We start from the raw sequence: 19,951 nt of genomic DNA, 5'->3' as shown, positions 1-19,951 counted from the left end.
CGGGGAGATGGCGCCCTGCTAGCAGCATTCTTGCAACCCGTCCCAAAAGTGGCACAGACACAAGCTCGCAATGTCTGTCGACACCGACGTGCTGATTATCGGTGCCGGGTTCTCCGGCCTGGGCTTTGCCATCCAACTGCAAAAGCAATACCCGCAGGCGTCCTTTGAGATCATCGAGAAGACCGATAATGTCGGCGGCACGTGGTGGGTGAATACGTATCCCGGGTGCGGCTGTGATGTATGCGCTGTCCTGGACATCCTCGTAGCAAAAGAACCCAATCAGGGAATGAAAACGAAGCAGTGATTGATGCGCAGACCCCAACCCTAGGTAGCGTCGCACTTCTACTCCTTCTCGTTTGCCCTGAACCCGAACTGGTCCCGCAAGTTCGCCCTGCAGCCCGAAATCGCCGCCTACTGTCGCGCCGTCGCCGACGCCCACGACATCCCGCGCCGTGGCACTTCCGCTCGACCGTGCAGGACGCCACCTTCGACGAGCCCACGGGCACATGGCTCGTCACTGTGCGCGACCAGCCCTCCGGCCGCGTGTACCAGAAGCGGGCGCGCGTGCTGGTCTCGGCGGTTGGCGCACTGTCGGTGCCGCGCGAGTGCGAGATCCCCGGCGTAGACAGCTACACGGGGCGGGTGTTCCACTCGGCGCGGTGGGATCATTCGTTCGACTGGACGGGCAAGGACGTCGTCGTAGTTGGTCTGTCCTTCCCCCCCCTATATTTAGATCTACCCGGCTCCCCGCGCCGGTCAAGAGTGCCCGGTCGTACTCACTGATATCCCAGGCAACGGCTGCAGCGCGACGCAGTTCGTCCCGATCCTCACCGGCGGCGCCCACCATGTCGTGCAGTTCAGTCGCCAGGCGCACTGGCTGGCCGAGCGGCCCAACCCGGAGTACTCGCGGCTGTTCAAGTGGACGATGCGGTGGGTGCCGCTGGCGATGCGCGCGTACCGGTTCTACCTGTACTACATGATGGAGCGGGACTTTGGGGCGTTCGCGACGGCGACGGGCGGCGACGTGCGCGCCGAGCAGAAGCGCCTGCAGAGCGAGTACATCCGCCGCGCCGCGCCGGCGCGCTACCGCGAGGCCCTCGTCCCGACCACCGAGATCGGCTGCAAGCGCAAGGTGCTGGACACGGATTACCTGGCGTGTCTGCACCGCGCGAACATGGAGCTGATGCACGACGACCCCGTTGAGCGGTTCACGCCGGCGGGTGTGCGCACGCGGTCCGGGCGCGAGGTGCCCGCCGACGCGGTCATCCTCGCCAACGGCTTCCAGACGCAGCAGTTGCTGCATCCGCTGGTGATTCGCGGGGAGGGGGGCGTCACCCTGAACGAGCATGTAGGTTTTTTGTCTGGTAGTTGGGAGGAAGTGGATGGCGTGTGCTTGGGCTAACGGACGCAGTGGGAGCGGGTCTCGTCCGGCGCGCCGCAGGCGTACTACGGCACGTGTGTGTCGGGGTTTCCGAATCTGTTTGTCCTGATGGGACCGAACACGACGACGGGGCATTTGTCGGTGATTTACTCGGTCGAGTGCCAGACGAACTTTGCGCTGCGGCTGCTGGCCCCCGTCTTGGGGTCGCTGCGGCCGTCGTCGTCGCTGCTGGCGAGGTGGAATCCGTTCGCGCGTGCGCCGTCGGATACGGTGGCCGTGACGGACGACGCTGAGCAGCGGGATAATAGCTGGATCCAGAGTGCAGCGAGCCAGCTGGTATGGGCGACGGGCTGCACGAGCTGGTATATTGATGCGCGCACCGGCCGGAATACCATGCTGTACCCGGACTGGCAGTTCAAGTTCTGGTTGCGGAGTGTCTTCTTCCCGTCGCGGGACTTTGTCTGGAAGTCGAGTCGTGTGAGATTGCCTACGAAGACAGTGGCTGGACGGAAGAAACGGAATGCAGGTGCTGCGGTGGTTGTTGTTTCGGCTGGACTGGCTGTTGCGGCGGCATTGTATGCAGTGAAATCCGAGGGCATGCCTCCGGCGCTTTTGCTACGTGATGTCGAAGAAAGGATACAGCGGGTGTTTCGCATGAGCATGGACGGGATTGTTTCGGCGTGGAAGAGTATAATGGATTAAATATGTCTATGATGTTATGATGTTCATAGTATGCTTTCCTGCAATAAGAGAACACCTAGCCGATCAGAGTCCTTATTGAACATCTAGGATGGTGATACATCGGACTGGTTTCTATACCATGAGCTACTAGAACTGCCTATTTGGTGGGAATCGAACCCCTCCGTCTAACCCCTTAGTTATCGGATGGTTTGGTCTTCATTAGCAAAATCACCCAGGTAAAGATATACGAAGAACACTATGATCTACTGACCCCCAAAGTCCAAATGTTCGCTTGTTTCCTCCCCACTGTCCTCCGACAAATTACGCGGAGCGATATTGACAACGCCCGCTTACTTCGCTACTATACCCCAGAGAAATTGAATACACTATATAAGTCTTCGACGAAGGACCTAACCGCAGTACCGGAACAGTCGAATAGACGGATTTTGGTATATTCTGCATGTCTCTCCCGGCTTGATTATAACCATGGAGATACCTGCGCCAACTGTAGGGCCTGAGATCTCATTCAGCACAGGACTGGTATCGAGCCTTACGGCGCCCCATGCACTGTTCTTTTTGACAAGTATAGCGGGTATTGACGAATCTATTGTCTCGAGGCTTACTCCAACTGTCCAGTCTCTGTCGAGAACGACATCCCTTTTGACTTACTTCGTTGTATTTAGAACTTGATCGATTCGCCTATTGAAGAATCTTCCTTCAGAACCTTTTGTTTCACTAACTCTATGAGTTTGTTCTCGTCTTCCGCAATATCACCTACGGAGATCACTTCGTTTCTCTCCGCCATAGTTACAATTCTGCTGCGCCGTTGTAGCTATCAATCAGATCAACGTTAGTCAGAACAAGTTTAGGTATATCAGTCACCAATATCTGGAAAGGGACACAAACTTACCGTTATAATGTAACAGCTAAAGATGGAAGCTGGGTTGCGCTGAAGATTTTGGCGGGGTTCTTTATCGAACGACATGTCCTACAATGAGCATCAATCAAATCGGGCATTGCTGCAGCTTGATTAAGTAATCAATATCTAGTGCCTATGGACCACGTGCGAAATAATGACGCCCAACTAATGTGCATGCTTCTAAGGCGAGAGCAAATATAATGCAACCAAAGACAAGAACAGTCCCGGCAGAGCCAAACTGGGAAGAGTATTACAGACAAAAGGACGAAATGGTCGAGTCTCTAGTTGAGAGAAGGAGGCTTTACCGAAAGGGGGCGAGAGGGTGGTGGGCAGATGGTGACGAATGTCCTCTTGTCTGAGTGAGACCTGGCGGATTTTCTGATGACGAGCAGGATGAGAAAACCTTTCGAAAAAGCCTTATTGAGTTTCCTTTATAAAGTCTGCGAGGACATATGGTTGTCTGTTTGTTGGTCTCTTGTATAGTTCGACAGATGAATGCTTATATAATCACCGATAAGCGATAAGATCGGAAAATCAATTCTTCCGTTAATCTTCCGAAATTTTTTTCGATGCAAGACGGACGAAGAGTCGTTCAATCCCTCATCATACTGCCACCCCGTCCAGAATGAAAGACAAGTCCAAAGAGAACCGTCCAACGGAGGAGTCTCCCGAATCGGAGGCTCCCTCCGCAAACGCACCCCAGACCTTCCGCGAGTTGGGTGTTATCGACTCTTTATGTGAAGCCTGCGAGTCCCTTGGCTACGCCGCTCCGACACCGATTCAAGCCCGTTGTATTCCCGTCGCTCTGGAAGGAAGAGATTTGATCGGTTTGGCAGAGACTGGAAGTGGAAAAACCGCGGCATTTGTGTTGCCAATGCTTCAGGCACTGATGGACAGCCCTCAGTCGTTTCACTCGCTCATTCTCGCGCCGACTCGAGAGCTGGCACAACAGATCGCCCAGACCGTCGAAGCCTTGGGGGCTATGATATCGGTGCGGTGCACGCTGCTCATCGGTGGAATGGATATGATTTCGCAATCTATTGCGCTGGGGAAGAAACCCCACGTCATCGTTGCGACACCGGGACGTCTGCTGGATCACCTGGAAAACACTAAAGGGTTCTCGCTGAGACAGTTGAAGTATCTGGTTCTTGATGAGGCTGATCGACTTCTTGATTTGGACTTCGGCCCGATTTTGGACAAACTTCTCCGACTCCTGCCGAAGAGAAAAACGTATCTCTTTTCGGCCACCATGTCCAGCAAGGTGGAATCTCTTCAACGCGCATCGCTCACGGATCCCGTCCGAGTCTCAGTCTCGACCAAGAATCAGACTGCATCGAAACTCCTCCAAGCATACTTGTTTATTCCCCACAAGCACAAAGACTTCTATCTCGTGCACCTGCTGAACGAACGAGCGGGCCAAACGGGCATCCTTTTCACTCGCACCGTTCACGAAACTCAGCGACTGTCCATCATGCTGCGGAATCTCGGCTTCGGTGCCATCCCAATCCATGGCCAACTATCCCAAAGTGCGCGTCTGGCGTCTTTGAGCAAATTCCGAGCCCGGTCCCGGAATCTGCTCATCGCCACTGACGTTGCAGCTCGTGGTCTCGATATCCCATCTGTGGATTTCGTTCTTAACTATGACTTGCCCCAAGATAGCAAGACCTACATCCACCGAGTGGGACGGACTGCTCGTGCCGGCAAGAGTGGTATCGCGTTTTCGATTGTCACCCAGTATGAAGTGGAGATATGGCTGCGGATTGAAGATGCCCTCGGGAAAAAAGTGGACGAGTTTAAGCCGGAGAAGGACGAAGTCATGGTCTTTGCCGAACGAGTGAGTGAGGCCCAGCGAGTGGCTGCCATCACCCTAAGGGATATGAACGACAAGGAACCCAGAAGTCGCATGAGAAACAGAAAAAGAACCCGCGATGAGTTGGACCAAGACGATGGTTAGAGTGGTCCGCCGCTTTGAGGACTTTCGGCCTGCGAGAGAAAAGGCCATGAGCGTAATGATCTGAAATTCACATACATGCGCCAACAACCCCCGCGGTCGGCGGACACCAGTGCATACAATCCCTCCGGTGCTTCCACAGAACGATATGGAATGGTCAATCCGGTCAAGACCAGCCGCCGCTCCTATCGCGAAACTTGCATCGCCGCTTGAATTGACACCCAGGGCCATTTATGCATAATGGTGATGGCGAGATCATTGGGGTATTAGCTAAAATAGACAGCAGTCACCAAGACGCGATCTTAATGATGTAATGAAACTATTGTGAGGCAAAAATTTACGCCTGAATAGCTAACCTATGAAATGGCCTACTTCTACTCTCTCTATTCTTTCTGAACTTTTTTAAGAGGACTATATAGGATGCCATGTGTAAGGCTAAATAGTGAGCCATATAGTAGGTCATTCGAGGTCATATTAAACGTCGTTTCGAAGAGAATTTAGAACGATCGTAAAAAGGCTCAAGCTTGCGAGCGAAGCGAAACGAGACAGCTTGTACATACATGTGTACATAGCAAGAACAAAGGACATAGTTATGACATTTTCTCCTTGGAGCTGCGTAGATCTGTATAGAACTACCTAAGTTCACTCCAGGCTTTCAGCCCGACATTACTAGCCGTCGTATGTGCGTCATTATTGTTCCACCTTGACTCCCTTTCAGCACTTCTTCCAGAGGCTAAATTATCTCTTTGCAGTCATTGACAACGGGTATCATTATCTGCAACACGATATACTACATATTCAACATGACAGTCCAAGTCTAACGCTTCCGAAGTCGCTTCGAAGACCGCCGGGTTGTTTCAGTCTTCTCTGCGATAACCTTAATGTTCTCCTTCGTTTCATCGGCTTCCGTCACTCCGTTCTCAGACGCAGCCCTCTTCACAGCAACGGTAGTAATTGTGGCCGCCTTCGACTCAACTTCACCTTCATCCTCAGTTTTGACCTTCACCTTTACTTCCTTAGAAGCGACTAATCGGTCAGAGAAGGTCCTCAGGTCAGCTGTGAACAGGACACTGTGCGCCCAGCCGGCTTCCTTGCCCCAGAGCTTGCGGAAATGATTCCCGACAGCGTCATAAGTTGCCTTTGTTAGGGACTTGTGTGATCCTTTGCCAAACTTATAGTCTCTCTGGGCGATTTGCCATACTATACTGGTTAGTAAAACACGCATATGTCGTAAAACAAGCACCAAACTCACCATGAGTATCAACCGGAACAGCCTCCCCCCAGCCCAGCCCCATTAAACAAACACAATCCGCAACCTTCGGTCCAACACCCTGAAGTTCCAGCAATCTCTCATGTGCCTCACGATACCCCTCTCTACCCTCAGGCCGCATCTCCATCGACTCCTGAGGACTACCTCCCGCAGCAACCACACTGAAAGCAGGGGCCTCGGGATTACGCAGAGAATCTAACCAGCCTTTTTCTCGCTCCTGTGCCACCATGACTGCTGTTTGGTAGATATATTTGGCACGATATCCAAAGCCGAGGCCGCGCAGTCGTGGTTCGACGTCGTCTCCTGTCAAGGCCTCCGGGGCGGGAAAATCGTGGTACGCGCGGCCATCCACATCCGCAACTGGTGGGCCATAATGAACGCATAGTTTCTCCACCATCTGGGATATACGAGAAATGTTGTTGTTACTGCTGCAGATGAAGGATATCAGCGCTTCCCAGGCGTCTTGTCGCAGGATACGGACGCCAGTAAACTGGGGAGCCTTATTGCGGAAGTTGGCGTCGTGACTGGACCATTGTTCATAGAGGGCTGTGAGGTTGGAGGCGAGATTGAAGTAGTGTGATAAGAGAGTCACAATCATTCTGTCTTCGTCTTGCAGTTTGTCGCTGGGGGTAGATTCTTGGGAAGGTAGAGGCGTCGGGAGGGGAGGTGATGCCGATGGCTTGCGATATGTGCGGTAGTACAGATAGGATGGATCCTGTCTCAATGAGAGGAGGCGTCCGTGGAGGACGCATCTCCATTCATCGGTGTCTGGGACGTTGTGCCATCTGGATAGTGTCAATAGATTGCCTCCGCGGCGAGACGGGGAACGATCATACCGGAATGACTGTCCGCAACGGAGAGTGGTGTTAATGCAGAGCTCACTGAGGCTCACCGGCAGCTTGCGCCATTCGGAAAAGGCGCCTACTGTCATAGTTCTGGGACAATGAAGAGTCGGCGCAATCGCATCGTTGTTGAAGAAAGTCGTCGTCGATAAAGCGCGCGATTCTGCCCGGGGCCGCCTGAAAGAGAAGGCGGTGGGGCGCCGTGAACGCCTGCGAGTTTTCCCTCCGCGCGGCTCGTCCTCCACGACCTCCAGCTCCCTCGCCATCTTCTTCATTGCGATCAGGTCGCCTTGTTGCTTCCTGTCACTCGTGAAAAGTCGCCATTTATTGCTTTTGATACGCAGGGAGGATACTCCCATCCGACTGAGCCCATAATGAACGGCGATCCGTATTCTTCCAGAGGTGAGCTCACGCCTTGCATCCCAAGCTGACGAGACCATTTATACTGACGACAACATTTGGCAGATTCTGGCCGCTCGAGGGATTACTATGTATGTCTCATCAATTCCCATTGAACGATAAAACCCACCCACCTGAGCTCAACTAACCTCTCGCAGCGCGACGAGCGACGGGAGCGCGGAGACAGAGGGGACAGAAGAAGGTCTAGATCTCCGCACTACAGTTCCAGAAGTTCCCGTCGCGATTATGAACATGATACTTACTCGTCCAGTCGTGACTACCGCGCTCGTGAACGGGAGGACCGCTACTCCAGTCGCAGGGACGACCGCGAATGGGACCGAGACCGTGGCGATCGCCGCCGGAGAGACTACGATGACCGACCTTCGCGCCGGGACCGCGACCGGGACCTGTTCGAAGACAGACCCCCTCGCAGAGATAGAGACCGCGACCGCGACCGGGACCGTGGTGAGAGACGGGATCGTCGGCGGAGCATGTCGCCTCCCTCGCGCAAACGTGAGGCTACACCCGACCTGACAGATGTCGTCTCGGTCCTTCATCGGAAACGCCGTCTGACACAATGGGATATCAAACCGCCTGGATATGAGAATGTGACAGCGGAACAGGCTAAGTTGTCAGGTGAGTTTAGACCCTGCTTTTGCGTGTCTTCTGCGATAGGTTGGTTCTAGGATAGATGGCTTATTGGACAGGCATGTTCCCCCTCCCTGGTGCTCCCAGACAGCAACCCATGGATCCCAGTCGTCTGCAGGCATTCATGAACCAGTCAGCCACTGGATCGGCAGATGCCGCCTCATTGAAGCCGTCCCACTCTCGCCAGGCCAAGCGACTGTTTGTCTACAATATCCCTCCAAATGTCACTGGAGAGGCCTTGTTGTCGTTCTTTAACGTGCAGCTGAATGGCCTGAATGTCATCCAGAGCGTGGATCCCTGTATCTCTGCGCAGGTGTCGGATGACCACTCCTTCGCCCTTTTGGAATTCAAAGCTCCCAGCGACGCCACTGTTGCGCTTGCATTCGATGGGATTACCATGGATGAGCATGCGGCTATGGATGGTGCCGGTAACGGCGGGCCCAAAGGACTGGAGGTCCGGCGTCCAAAGGACTACATTGTCCCCACTGCCAGCACAGAACAGGAGTACGTCGAAGGTGTCCTGTTGAACGAAGTTCCGGATTCTCCCAACAAAATTTGCGTCTCGAACATCCCCCACTTTATCCAGGAAGAAGCTGTCACCATGCTTCTGAAATCGTTCGGTGACTTGAAGTCGTTTGTTTTGGTCAAGGACGCTTCAACGGAAGAGTCTCGGGTAAGACCATCATTTTCTGTCTGGCGCTAGGGATTCTGACCTTCTCTGTTTAGGGGATTGCCTTTTGTGAATACGCCGATCCTACAGCGACTGGCGTTGCAGTCGAAGGTCTCAACGGGATGGAAATCGGCGACCGCCCCCTTAAGGTTGCTCGTGCCAGTATTGGCATGACACAGGCTGTTGGACTTGATATGGGTGTCAATGCCATGTCGATGTTCGCGAAGACCACATCTCAGGACTTGGAGAGCAGTCGCATCCTGCAGTTGCTGAACATGGTGACGGCAGAAGAGCTGATGGACAACGACGATTACGAAGGTACGACTTCCGTCTTAGTCTGACGACATAATTTAGGCTGACCGGAGTAGAAATCTGCGATGATGTTCGTGAAGAGTGCTCGAAGTACGGCCAGGTCCTCGAGCTCAAGGTGCCCCGTCCCTCTGGCGGCAGCAGACAGTCACCTGGTGTTGGCAAGATCTTCGTCAAGTTTGATACGGTAGAGTCAGCCACGAAGGCTCTAAAGGCACTTGCAGGCCGAAAGTTCTCCGATCGTACTGTAGTTACGACTTACTTTGGTGAGGTGAGTTTGATATTGCCAATCATGATTTGCGATGTGATACAAGATCTAATTCGAATGCTTCAGGAAAACTTCGATGTGAATGCTTGGTAACGGCGTGTACATGGTGATGCAGAAAATTGAAGATGAAAATGGCGCGCACTCTTTGATCTTGTATTTGGTTTTGTTTGGACCGCCGATGTCTTTTTCTCCATGCGACTGGGTCGTCGTCGTTACTCGGGCTTGTGTATCATAGCGATTAATGGATTTCAACTTATCTACCGAGCAAAAGCCTACGAACACATCAACCCCCGCCCTTCTAACTCTACCAGGTTTACAACCCCGCCCTGAGCTCGCGCGATTGGGTTGATGAGGTAGCTGATGAGGGTAAGATTTCTTCACCGTGTTGATGGTGCATGATCCCCACTGTATACGAAGAGGATGCTATATTGATTGACCATGATCAGTATTACATTCGGCTGTGATAATATCGCGCTCCTCTGTAGTGGATCAGCATGCAATCTATATCAAGAGCAAGGCTACCACGAAGCTCCATTCATCCCCATCTCACCCCAGCTGTAAAAGCTCTAGACAAGTTATAGAGGATAAGCGTCTGGTGTACAGGTGTATATGATCCACCCGGCGTCTTTCTGGGCCATGGAATCGCCAGGGGTAGCAGGCAAACGAACCCGCCTGCCTTACTACTTAATGAAAGGAGTAGATCGTCTGATACACAAATTCGGCCTTATACAACCTAAAGAGGCTTTTTAGCATGCGGTTCAATGCGAGTCGTCCATTTGGCAGACTCTCGCTCAATGGACATAATATAGCATACATAATAAACGTCGTTCACGACCCAGTCCATTTTCCGAAAGGCTGACTCGATACCAATTCCCCGCACAGAGATGATGTGTTAAGTCGGAGATGATAGATGCATATGCCCCAGTCCAAGAGGGGTTCATATAGGCTCTTGTCCATGCACTCCCGCAGATGCCCACATTTCTTGATACATTCGTCACGCGATTTCTAGGCGATCAATCACAGTATATAACGGCTGGGTGCTTTCTCCGACCTTACTCGTACAGGAAAGAATAACGCTGAGATTGTTGAGAGCATCTTATACGCCGTATGCGCGTGGAGGTGCTTACCGTTAGTCCTCGAGTATAAATCGGCCGGTGGGTATACTTTTTTCAGCATCTGCTATATATTGAAAATCTACGGTCCTATTGTTCTCTCATGCCTGCAAGAGAAACACCTTCAAGCTCTGCAACTCTTACTCGGAATCAAATAGAGCCGTACAGACAACGCGATAATTATGCCGACATTGCTATTCCCACTGGTAATGGGGGATCACTGAGGTGAGGTGTATGGATGGGAAGCTTCTCATCTCTTAGCGAATGCCATATTAGCAAGTTGATTCGACATTTTGTTTCTACATAATGTGGATTATCTGTATTTTCCGTTTAGCCCTCTCCACCTCGGCTCTCCACCTCGGGTGACAGATTACATTGAGATCTCTTCCAGCTCAACGACCTGCTGTGGTTAGGTGCTTACGCGGAATACTGACGTCTGGCTTCCGTTGTCGAGCACAGGACCATGCTCTTTTGAATACAAGTGTATGGATTAAAGAAGAACAAGACCGACCATTCCTCGGAATTTATCTATTAGTGGAGGGATCAGTTCTCTTCTGTCATTTTGCGGCGATTGAATAAGGATTCTTGAAAGATATGCATGTATGGAGTATCATCTTTAACATAGTTTCTCGTCCGAACTCCCCCACATCTCCGAATGTTTACCCCGGATCTTCCACGAGCTCCTCCATTTCATCGATATAATTGGCTGTCATTGTTTAATACATTGCTCCAAGAACATTATAACTATGTCCTTTGTGGGGAAGAGAATATCCAGTCCCGAAGGTTACTCCAGTCACTCCATGAGTTCAAGGCCACCTGTCACTATAAAAACGGGAATACCCTTCCAGCTGTTCGAAAGTACGGTCTACGTATGTTCAATGCCAAAGCAACAGCTTCTATTGTCTTGCACTACCATTCTGTCTGTCAAAAAGTAGTCGTTCATCAAGATGATGCATGCCATCCCTTTGCTGCTCCTTCCAGCAGCGGCTGTGGCTTCGATTATCATTCAGGATCCTTCGATGTGATATCGCCTGACTCCTGGTCGGCAGAAAATAAGCTTCTATCAGATTACAACGCTCCCTTTGGAGAATATAAACCTAAAAACAGTAAGTTACTTGCCGGAATAGATGATTATATATCAGCCTCAGGTTTTATCAGTCGAGACTGTACATGTGTTCGATAATAAGGACGGGGCCGTGGAACATGTCGCTTGGGATGCATACAAGAATGATACTAGTGTTGTGCTCGTTGCCAATGGTGCTGACTTTGTTGCTTCCTACTCCTACATCTTGAAAATTGGATACAGTTCCAACATAATTGGGCGAGATTTTGGGGGTTCAACGCTGCTGCGAACGTAGTAAGTGTTGGCTTTCCTATTCTAACGTCCTGTGGCGTAGCGCTAAATTTTTCCGATTTCCTACAACACCAGGTCAACGCTTCTACTGCCACTTTGGATCACGTAAATATAACCGTACACAATGGAGCAGCCAACGTATATTCATATGGGGATAATACCGTTGTAAACATTACCAATAGTTGGCTCTACAGTAGTGGCCCTGTGAGCCACGGACTATATGCATCTGGAAACGGTACGATCCATGCCCAAAATATCGTTGTCTATTCAGATGGTTACCGCTCTAGCGCTTTTTCGGGTGACGCTCCGGCAGGCTATGTCCATGTCGAAGATGCAATTGCACATACAGCAGGTATTGGGTCGGCGACATTCTATGCCCTGGGGGTAATTAAAGCCAACAATGTTATATCGGTTTCTGAAAAGGGCCCTGTTGTCTTTTCCGATGGTGACCAGAAGATACACCTTAGCAACTGCCAAAGCAAAGCGGGCCTTCTGGTTGGAACTGTTATGTTTAGCAGTGCCGAACGCGAAAGCAGCGCGGAACTCAGTATTGAAGACTCCACAATATCTGCGACAGGGGAAAGCATGCCGGCCCTTTGGTTTGGTAACCTCATTGCTAACGCCTATCTATCTAATGTCGAGCTTGAGACGAAATCTGGTATTCTTGTAGTTGCGAATTTCTCTCAGATAACGCAAGACTTCGACCACTGGGCCAGCCATGAATATAACAACAGTATGGAGCCTGCTGAGGTCCACATAACTGTTGAAGACTCTGCCCTTAAAGGAGATCTCATTGCATACAACTCAAGCACCATCAACATGGCCTTGAACATGTACACCAGCTGGGAAGGGACAGCATACGCTGGCTACGGAGATGCATTTTTCGGGATTTCCCTTGACGCTGCCAGTAGCTGGACTCTTACAGCGGACACTGTCTTACAAGAATTTGCCGATAACGACTGTTCGCTAAGCAACATACACAGCCAAGGATATCTGCTTTACTATAATGAATCCACGCCTCAAAACAAGTGGTTATCTGGCCGCAGCAGTAAGTTGAGTGGAGGAGGGCAACTGAAACCACTGAAGTGATTTTCTATAACAAGTGAAGATCAAAATTCGTGGGCCGGCCAGTTTTAAGAAACTGGTTGATTTTAGTGCAGCTAGGAAATATAATCTCGATTATTTTTAAGAAGCAGATGTTGCTTCAGGCTTATCTGATTACTGCATCTCAGTTATATAACTCCTCGACAAAAGCTAATGGTCGTCACATATACGATTCTTCGGGTCTGTTTTAGAAACCCATAGAAAAGAAGATCGCAATGATAATATGCTCTGAACCCGCTGGAATCACTAAACTCTGGAATGAGTTTGAGCGCCGCCCATACCCGCCATCCTCAAAAAGGAGAATAAAACTATGTAGTTTGCATAGTGGAAGGTCTGAAAAGAGTCAGGTATCGTTATTGTTCAAAGCAGCTCTACTCATCGTTTATGTCAACAGAAGCCCACCGCCTCGTCGATCAATGATCGCTTGCCAATCAACATTTGCGTTAGACTGTCTTGCGTCCCACACATCTTCAAGCACCTCCCATGCTCGCAGAATATTATGAAAGGGTCGTTTGTCTGCCAGGAGACGTAGTCGTGAACGAACAACATTTATATGTTCTCCCTCTGTCGCCTCAGCACCTGCTAAGAAAATGGGAAACAATAGAGCGGATTCAGCACCGGCATTCATAGGGATGTTAATGATATGTCCCAAAACGGATATGACTTTCCCAAGAATTGCCGAGTTGAGAATGGTATAGTGCCTCTCCCTCGTCGTGCCTACGGTTGGTTCCATCACCAGGGCCCGGTAGGTTCGTCGATACAGGAAGATCAAAGCAGCATCGCGGTACGCGTACGCCAATTCCTGAAGTTCAGGTGATGAAACTGTGCAGCAGGTCCATTTTTTCAAGCCCTCTTCGACTTCCCAGAAAGATCTAGAACCCTCTAGATCTTGGATTGCTCTTTGCGAAGTGTAGTCCCGTACTAAGTTGAGAGACTTCATGGAGCTGATTTCGGAGATAATAGTCAGGATTGGCATAGCGACGCCAACGTAAGTATCGACAACATCTGTTATGCCCTTGAGATACTTAGGATCTAGAAGTGGAGGCTTCCCTAAGGTTATACTGCCAATAATATCATGGTAGGCAAAGTTCCGCAGGATCCATTGCCCTTCTGGGCTCTGTTTCAGGATCTCCGGCCCATGCAGTATACTACCTCTTGTCTTGGATTGACAAGACATGATCATATTTTTAACCCCGTTCAAATGATTGTACCACTTAGTATAATCTCCGAGACAAACTTCCGAGGTCAAAAGAATCAGGCTTGTGGCAGCATTGGTTTCGTGACAAGAGGCATCATGAGAGCTGATTACAGCTGACAGTGCCCGAAGGGAAGCTGAGCGAGCCTCCAGCGCCGTAATGCTGTAGGACCTGTCAAGAGTTGATAGATGACCAGAGGACCATGCTACTATGGCGTGTGCAAGAGGTGCAGAGTCAACAGCCATGGGAATAAATGCTTGTACCATATTAGAACTGAAATATGAAGGGTCAGCTAAGAGACTACCTGAAACGAAAGAATTATGTTGATCGCTGACAGACAGCAATCGCGAAAGGACAGTGATGTAGAAATTTATAGCTTGTCTTCGTCGAGAGACTTGGTCATGACTGCCTGGGATAGATGGTAGCCAGTCGCGCCAAATGCCGTGAGGCTGAGACTGTACCGAGGATTCCCTGGGGGTAGCCAGAACCTGGCGGGTAGGTTCACGGACGCACTCAAGATTGAGGCGTTTGCATGCGCCACAAACAGGGAAGGTGTTGGGCGTGCATTTCTTGCGTCTAATGCTTGGTTTAGGGGTTATTTCAATCATATGTGCGAGAAAATCCTACCTGTAGCGACAAGTCAAGCACCCCGTCTTGTCATGCTTGGAGCCCTTTCGTCGTTTTGTGTTCTGGTTAGTATCAGGCATGGCTTAGATGACGGGTATCTTCTGCATCTGCGTGCTGGAGGACTAGAGAAAAATACTACTAATATGGTACGAGATAAATTAGTTTAGTTACGTGGATATAATTTGCTGACAAATCTATACTGCAATCCATAGTTACGACTAATCATGTACGTACGTAGTTAACTACCTTGGTGATATCGTAATTGCATTCCACGAACAATGTTCTCGTTGACAAATATAAGCTAGGATAGAACATGTGTAAACTTATGGAACCCGGATAACCACCTTGCCCGTATGCACTGAGTTCCACAGATATTCGTACGCTTCCCTCACCTTCTCGAAGTCAAATACCCGATCAATCACTGGCCGAATGCACCTGGCCTCGAAGAAATCCAACATATCTTGCAACTGTTCCCGAGAGCCGACTACTACACCTCGCAGAATACACAGTCTGTCCAATGCTAGAAATGCAGCATCAGGTCCACGAAGCTCTTTGCCTGCGCCCAGAGGGTCGGGGTTGGTGATATGACCAATACAATGGATCAACCCATGCATGGCAATGGCATCAAATGATGCCTGGAGAGTGAGTGTACCGCCGACTTCAGTTACATGATCTGCACCATGGCCCTTTGTGATTTTCTTCACCTCATGCCCCCAATCAGGTGTTGTACGGTAATTGATGGTGTGAGTTGCACCAAGATGCTTAGCTCTCGTCAATTTTTCGTCAGAGGACGAAGTGACAATCGTTGTTGCACCAGCAGCTGCCGCAATTTGCAGCGCGAATGTTGACACGCCCCCTGTACCTTGCAAGAGGACAGTCTGCCCGGGTCGAATAGGCACCAGCCCATACAGCGCATTCCACGCGGTAAGAGCGGCACATGGCAAACAGGACGCTTCTTCGAATGATAAGTATTCAGGAATACGGACCACCCCTGTCTTTGGAAAGATGAAGTATTCTCCCAAAAGGCCTTGTGCCTCACCTCCCAACTGAGTAAGGAGAGTTTGGGGAGTGAGCCGGCCAGCGATGTGGTCTTGGGTGAAGTTAGCTAGGACCCGGTCTCCCACTTGCCATTCAGTGACCCCTTCACCAATTTCTTCGACGACACCTAGTAAAGCAAGTGTTAGTTTCTACCTGATCACAGTATAAAGTGGCTCAGTACCTGCTCCATCACTTCCGGGTACGAGAGCCTCGGGACCAGGAAAAGGGTATGTGCCCTTAGCGATGACGCCGTCCCTCCAATTTAAGGAGACAGCTTTTATCCGTACCAGAATCTGACCATGCTTGGGCGAGGCTTTTGGCACAGTCCGGGTGGTGAGGCTATCAAACCCGTTTCGTCCAGGGAGATAGTACTGTTTGAACATCATGGAAAAGGACAAGGAGTGAGAACAAAAAGATGTTTTGTTTTCGATGCTATTAAGGGCTGCTGGGTTTTTATATTCTACGGTTCATCTATGTTAACTGTTTGCACTATCTGATATGATTCTGTATTACGCTGATCGCGCCGAATACGCCATTTACGCCAGTCAACTCTTGGTTGTCTTGGCGATCTACATTGGTGTTACTCCATATTAGTAGTGTCTTTGGCGTGTTTTCCTATTGCTGAGGCATTCTGGTTTTGCATATAGTCGGCTAGATTTAGGACGAAAGACCGTCCAGCTACGTCCAAATGGGCAATAAAAAACCCATTCAGGTACCCACCTAGACTGTACCCCCAGTAAAGGGTTTGTGGAGATTTTTCGTAATCATGACCCTCATCGCACAGCCTCCTACTATCGTCCGAGGGCCATGAATTCCGTGGCTCTGAAGCTATTTCAAGATCGATCGGATCAATCATGAACACGACTCTCTTAGCAGAAAGATTCAATCATATGCACTACCATAGCTAATATTCAGCGTCTCCACCCCATTGAAAAAGGCCATGCCCAAAATGAAACACACAACGCGATCATTATAAGTTCAACGAAAAGCATCGACCTTCGCGGTGACCATCCCTCTTGATACGGCAGTCGTTCTTCCCCAAAGACCGCGTCGACAAATTCCATTGGCACGCCAGACCTTAGTCCTGTCCCAAATACGCACTGGATAGCCGCAACCTCTAGGCACGAGGAAATATGCTGTTGCATGCCGAATTTAAGCTGTGGATTATTTCGTTTCTGCTCATTATATCGTACTTTGCGATACCGTCCTAGATCCCATATCCGAAATGCTTTCTTCTTTCGCGGGCAGGCCAGTAAATTCTTGTACAGAGGCACGTCGAGGGGCATGCAGTCACCCAGAGCACGATCTTCACGGCTGAGGGAGACATCGTGTTCCATGGAATGCGGCCGTCCTACTTGATCAAGATTCAGTACAGGCACGCCATCTTCGTTCAATTGACCTGGCTCGCGAAAACCGAGCGTCGCTCTCCCAGGACGGGAGTCTTTGTCGTCATCAGTATGAATCTTGAAGGCGATATCGCAGAGGGAGTTCCTAGCGCCGCGGGCTAGTCCTATGTGGTGGAGAGCTGCGATCAGTTCATCTTTGGTAATATTCCGCCCATCTCGAGCTATCAGACCATGATTGGCGAGAGAGTTCAGGACTGGACATGGCGCTCGAAGGTCACTGGACCCACCGCGGCGGTATTCTCCTCGTGGGGGCTGGATGGATTGGCTTGAGGGCATTGTTTCTCAATCCGTTCTGAGTTTCAGATTTCTTGGACACTGCTAGCCCCTAAAGCAACATATACCAGGTGAGTGGTCGAGCATCGAGAAAAGTAGCTGAAATATGAAGAACCAAGTAATCGAAAAGACTTGGAGGAAGTATTTAACCATGAAGCTGACTCAGACAGGGCGCCTCAGCTGACACTGACTGAATGGCCTGCAACGCCTCTTAATTTAGGCGCGACGATAGCTCACAGGCCTTCTGCACCAAGATAGTGCAAACTTTCACTGATTGGTCTAGATGATGCCGAGGCGTCCTCGGTGATCAAGCCCTCGTCGTGTACTCTTTTAAGGCAAAAGCCCCAATGAACCCAGGAAACTTTGTTGGTGGACTTGCCAAATACCCGGCCAACGGGCCCCATCTCCACATTGTTGAAGAATAGATCTTAAACCAGTTGGTATACTCAGATATAATGAGGGGAAGGTAGAGCCACTTCAGTGTGGTACTGCTTGAGTTAGGACTCCTGGGAGGAACAATTCAACTTTGCGCTTTGGGATTGCAAGTCAGCCTTGCATGCATACTCTGCTTCATCGCTTGACATGCGCGCCCGTTAGCCATGCCTTAGAGTTTCTACCACCGTTCAAGCGGATCAAGGGAGACTAGATTGGCTCTGAAAAGGCGTTCTTTGGGTATGAGTGTCTGGGGAAAGTTGCGAAAAGATTCGGGTGTTATCGAAGCCACCTGGTTGATTGTGCATGTATTCAATATACAGATATTCGGGAGGAATCAGCCTGGAACAAAAGGGACGCGAAGGTATCTATCATGGACTTTCAAAGCCTCACTCGGAGCTTGAACGCATATGCATGGATAATTATTATGCCTCCAGAAAATAAAAACAACCAAGACAAGTAATAGAAACGAAGAACACTCCCCGGGCAGCTTTTCAAGTCCCTACGTATCCATCTTTCAGCTTGAAAGAGCTCGTCCTGCGCTGCCTGCCGACAGGCGGAATCTCGAAGGGTCACTGAAGCCGACGGGGAGGGAGGTAAGGTGGTATCAATCCGTAACTCCAGCAAAACCCATCACTTATGCGGCTCCGACAAGCACGTTATTCACGGGGATATGCACTATCGCACAGTTAGCTGAGAGTTCGTTGAGGATGCAAATCACGGAGATCATACCAAGCTTGACGATGAAGCCAATTCCACCCATCACAAGGAAGCCGACACCGACAGCCTGGCTAATCTTGATGAATTCCCGGCGGTCGGCTATAAAGTCGTCAGGATACAGGTACAATTGAGGAAGAATGCGCACACGAGTGATGCGACAGGGGACTCACGCTTCTGGCTCCGGTTGATGAACTGCATGCCATCCTTGAAGAACTCCCGAGGGATGTTGAGGATCTCTTGCACCTGGTCGGCCATTGTGATATCGAACTTTGGGATCGAGGAGAATAGGAGGTAGGGAGTGAGGAGAGTGGGCGATAGAGGTGGACTGGATGTTGGTGGAAAGGACAGATCGGAGCCTCCAAAGGCCAGATTGGGCCGACGGCGACTTACGTAAGAGACAAGCTATCCGGGGTGTCACGTGCGACGGAAAAACAGCCCCCGGGTCCGGGACCGTTTCCTATTGGGGATGTCCAATGTATACAGCAAAATTACAACTAGTACATACGATCGGGGGAATGACGAGCCTCGTAGTTCATGCCTACTAAGAGTCAGAGACCTGTACCACTAAAGTCTCTTTGTAATTGTGTTCCTTTTATATCCCCTTCAATTGACGTACCCTTACGTCCAATTTTACTTATATTATTTTAGACTGCCAACGGATAACCCGTCGTCGAGTGGCTTCGGCCCGTCCTGGATAGAGGATCGCTTTTGCTTGCAGAATCACGAGGCAATGTATCATCATGGAGCATTGTGGAGCGCCCATTGTAGCACTCTGTAGGTTCCATGCGGTCGTCATCTGTTTTGCAGGATTTTGTGTCCTCGTCCTCGTCCTCGTCATCATCACCGTCATCGTCGTCGTCGTCCGGAAGATCTTCCTTCGCCTCGTCGATGTTGACGGTCCCATCGTAAATTTCTGGCACTTCTACATCGTCAGGTAATTCTGGCTCGTTGGATGCATGCTTATCCTGCAGATCCCAAGGATGGAACTCATAGTTGCTGGGGTCCGATTCGCCTTCATCACCTTGTTAGTATCCTCTTGAGAAGGTCGGCGTACGAAGTCAGGCAAACATACCAGGTGCAATAGCGGCGACGTTTGATACAGGCCTGTTTTGGGGGACACTGGCACTAATGACCAGGCACGCCCAAAGTGCAATGAGTGAAAATCCGAAGTTCATGGGTCTTGATCACAATGACAGCAGGACAGATTGTAGGCATACTATGCCAACAGGTGTAGAAAGAAAGGGCAATGGTGGATGTAAAGAGTACTTATGGAAGAGCAGTGATCAGTGTTCGAACAATTCGCCAATTTGTTTCATCTTTGCAGCTTATTATGTGAGGGGTCAAGTGAATA

At 50.3% G+C, this 19,951-nt stretch overlaps 10 protein-coding genes across 10 annotated transcripts; 4 read left to right on the top strand and 6 right to left on the bottom strand.

Annotated features, from left to right (window-relative positions):
- Positions 1 to 70: 70 nt before the first annotated feature.
- On the top strand, positions 71 to 2,083 carry BDV59DRAFT_211167 (flavin-containing monooxygenase; the record flags this gene model as incomplete). The annotated part of the gene is made up of 5 exons (XM_073695745.1): positions 71 to 238; positions 329 to 424; positions 478 to 706; positions 792 to 1,348; positions 1,412 to 2,083. The coding sequence occupies 5 exons, from the start codon at positions 71 to 73 to the stop codon at positions 2,081 to 2,083; spliced, it is 1,722 nt and encodes a 573-aa protein (XP_073543128.1).
- Positions 2,084 to 3,583: 1,500 nt separating this feature from the next.
- rrp3 (RNA-dependent ATPase RRP3) lies at positions 3,584 to 5,310 on the top strand. The gene has a single exon (XM_073691483.1). It carries the CDS (start codon positions 3,607 to 3,609, stop codon positions 4,933 to 4,935), a length of 1,329 nt encoding a protein of 442 aa, XP_073543127.1. The 5' UTR covers positions 3,584 to 3,606; the 3' UTR covers positions 4,936 to 5,310.
- Positions 5,311 to 5,692: 382 nt separating this feature from the next.
- BDV59DRAFT_188712 (8-oxoguanine glycosylase OGG1) lies at positions 5,693 to 7,175 on the bottom strand. The gene is made up of 3 exons (XM_073691482.1): positions 7,039 to 7,175; positions 6,185 to 6,987; positions 5,693 to 6,132 (listed from the first exon to the last, which is right to left on the bottom strand). Exons 1-3 carry the CDS (start codon positions 7,131 to 7,133, stop codon positions 5,750 to 5,752), a joined length of 1,281 nt encoding a protein of 426 aa, XP_073543126.1. The 5' UTR covers positions 7,134 to 7,175; the 3' UTR covers positions 5,693 to 5,749.
- Positions 7,176 to 7,303: 128 nt separating this feature from the next.
- On the top strand, positions 7,304 to 9,742 carry BDV59DRAFT_188710 (splicing factor u2af large subunit). Its single transcript, XM_073691481.1, has 8 exons — positions 7,304 to 7,446; positions 7,510 to 7,535; positions 7,602 to 7,645; positions 7,715 to 8,079; positions 8,151 to 8,764; positions 8,818 to 9,079; positions 9,130 to 9,341; positions 9,405 to 9,742. The coding sequence occupies exons 1-8, from the start codon at positions 7,419 to 7,421 to the stop codon at positions 9,429 to 9,431; spliced, it is 1,578 nt and encodes a 525-aa protein (XP_073543125.1). The 5' UTR covers positions 7,304 to 7,418; the 3' UTR covers positions 9,432 to 9,742.
- A 1,835-nt stretch (positions 9,743 to 11,577) lies between these two features.
- BDV59DRAFT_196532 (uncharacterized protein) lies at positions 11,578 to 12,893 on the top strand (the record flags this gene model as incomplete). Its single annotated transcript, XM_073692728.1, has 3 exons — positions 11,578 to 11,718; positions 11,757 to 11,807; positions 11,880 to 12,893. The coding sequence occupies 3 exons, from the start codon at positions 11,578 to 11,580 to the stop codon at positions 12,891 to 12,893; spliced, it is 1,206 nt and encodes a 401-aa protein (XP_073543124.1).
- A 370-nt stretch (positions 12,894 to 13,263) lies between these two features.
- On the bottom strand, positions 13,264 to 14,811 carry BDV59DRAFT_211165 (Zn(II)2Cys6 transcription factor; the record flags this gene model as incomplete). The annotated part of the gene is made up of 3 exons (XM_073695744.1): positions 13,264 to 14,360; positions 14,409 to 14,680; positions 14,732 to 14,811. The coding sequence occupies 3 exons, from the start codon at positions 14,809 to 14,811 to the stop codon at positions 13,291 to 13,293; spliced, it is 1,422 nt and encodes a 473-aa protein (XP_073543123.1). The 3' UTR covers positions 13,264 to 13,290.
- A 209-nt stretch (positions 14,812 to 15,020) lies between these two features.
- BDV59DRAFT_211162 (zinc-dependent alcohol dehydrogenase family protein) lies at positions 15,021 to 16,171 on the bottom strand. Its single transcript, XM_073695743.1, has 2 exons — positions 15,951 to 16,171; positions 15,021 to 15,896 (listed from the first exon to the last, which is right to left on the bottom strand). The coding sequence occupies exons 1-2, from the start codon at positions 16,153 to 16,155 to the stop codon at positions 15,055 to 15,057; spliced, it is 1,047 nt and encodes a 348-aa protein (XP_073543122.1). The 5' UTR covers positions 16,156 to 16,171; the 3' UTR covers positions 15,021 to 15,054.
- A 404-nt stretch (positions 16,172 to 16,575) lies between these two features.
- On the bottom strand, positions 16,576 to 17,567 carry BDV59DRAFT_188706 (Chloroperoxidase). Its single transcript, XM_073691480.1, has one exon. It carries the CDS (start codon positions 17,449 to 17,451, stop codon positions 16,681 to 16,683), a length of 771 nt encoding a protein of 256 aa, XP_073543121.1. The 5' UTR covers positions 17,452 to 17,567; the 3' UTR covers positions 16,576 to 16,680.
- Positions 17,568 to 18,517: 950 nt separating this feature from the next.
- On the bottom strand, positions 18,518 to 18,855 carry BDV59DRAFT_206182 (translocon subunit SSS1; the record flags this gene model as incomplete). The annotated part of the gene is made up of 3 exons (XM_073694756.1): positions 18,518 to 18,558; positions 18,613 to 18,699; positions 18,771 to 18,855. 3 exons carry the CDS (start codon positions 18,853 to 18,855, stop codon positions 18,518 to 18,520), a joined length of 213 nt encoding a protein of 70 aa, XP_073543120.1.
- A 389-nt stretch (positions 18,856 to 19,244) lies between these two features.
- BDV59DRAFT_206181 (uncharacterized protein) lies at positions 19,245 to 19,775 on the bottom strand (the record flags this gene model as incomplete). The annotated part of the gene is made up of 2 exons (XM_073694755.1): positions 19,245 to 19,612; positions 19,673 to 19,775. 2 exons carry the CDS (start codon positions 19,773 to 19,775, stop codon positions 19,245 to 19,247), a joined length of 471 nt encoding a protein of 156 aa, XP_073543119.1.
- Positions 19,776 to 19,951: the final 176 nt, after the last annotated feature.

This window comes from Aspergillus ambiguus, assembly GCF_047715705.1.
Source record: "Aspergillus ambiguus strain CBS 117.58 unplaced genomic scaffold BDV59scaffold_57, whole genome shotgun sequence".
NCBI lineage: Eukaryota > Fungi > Ascomycota > Eurotiomycetes > Eurotiales > Aspergillaceae > Aspergillus > Aspergillus ambiguus.
This window is presented reverse-complemented; position numbering and strand designations above follow the sequence as displayed.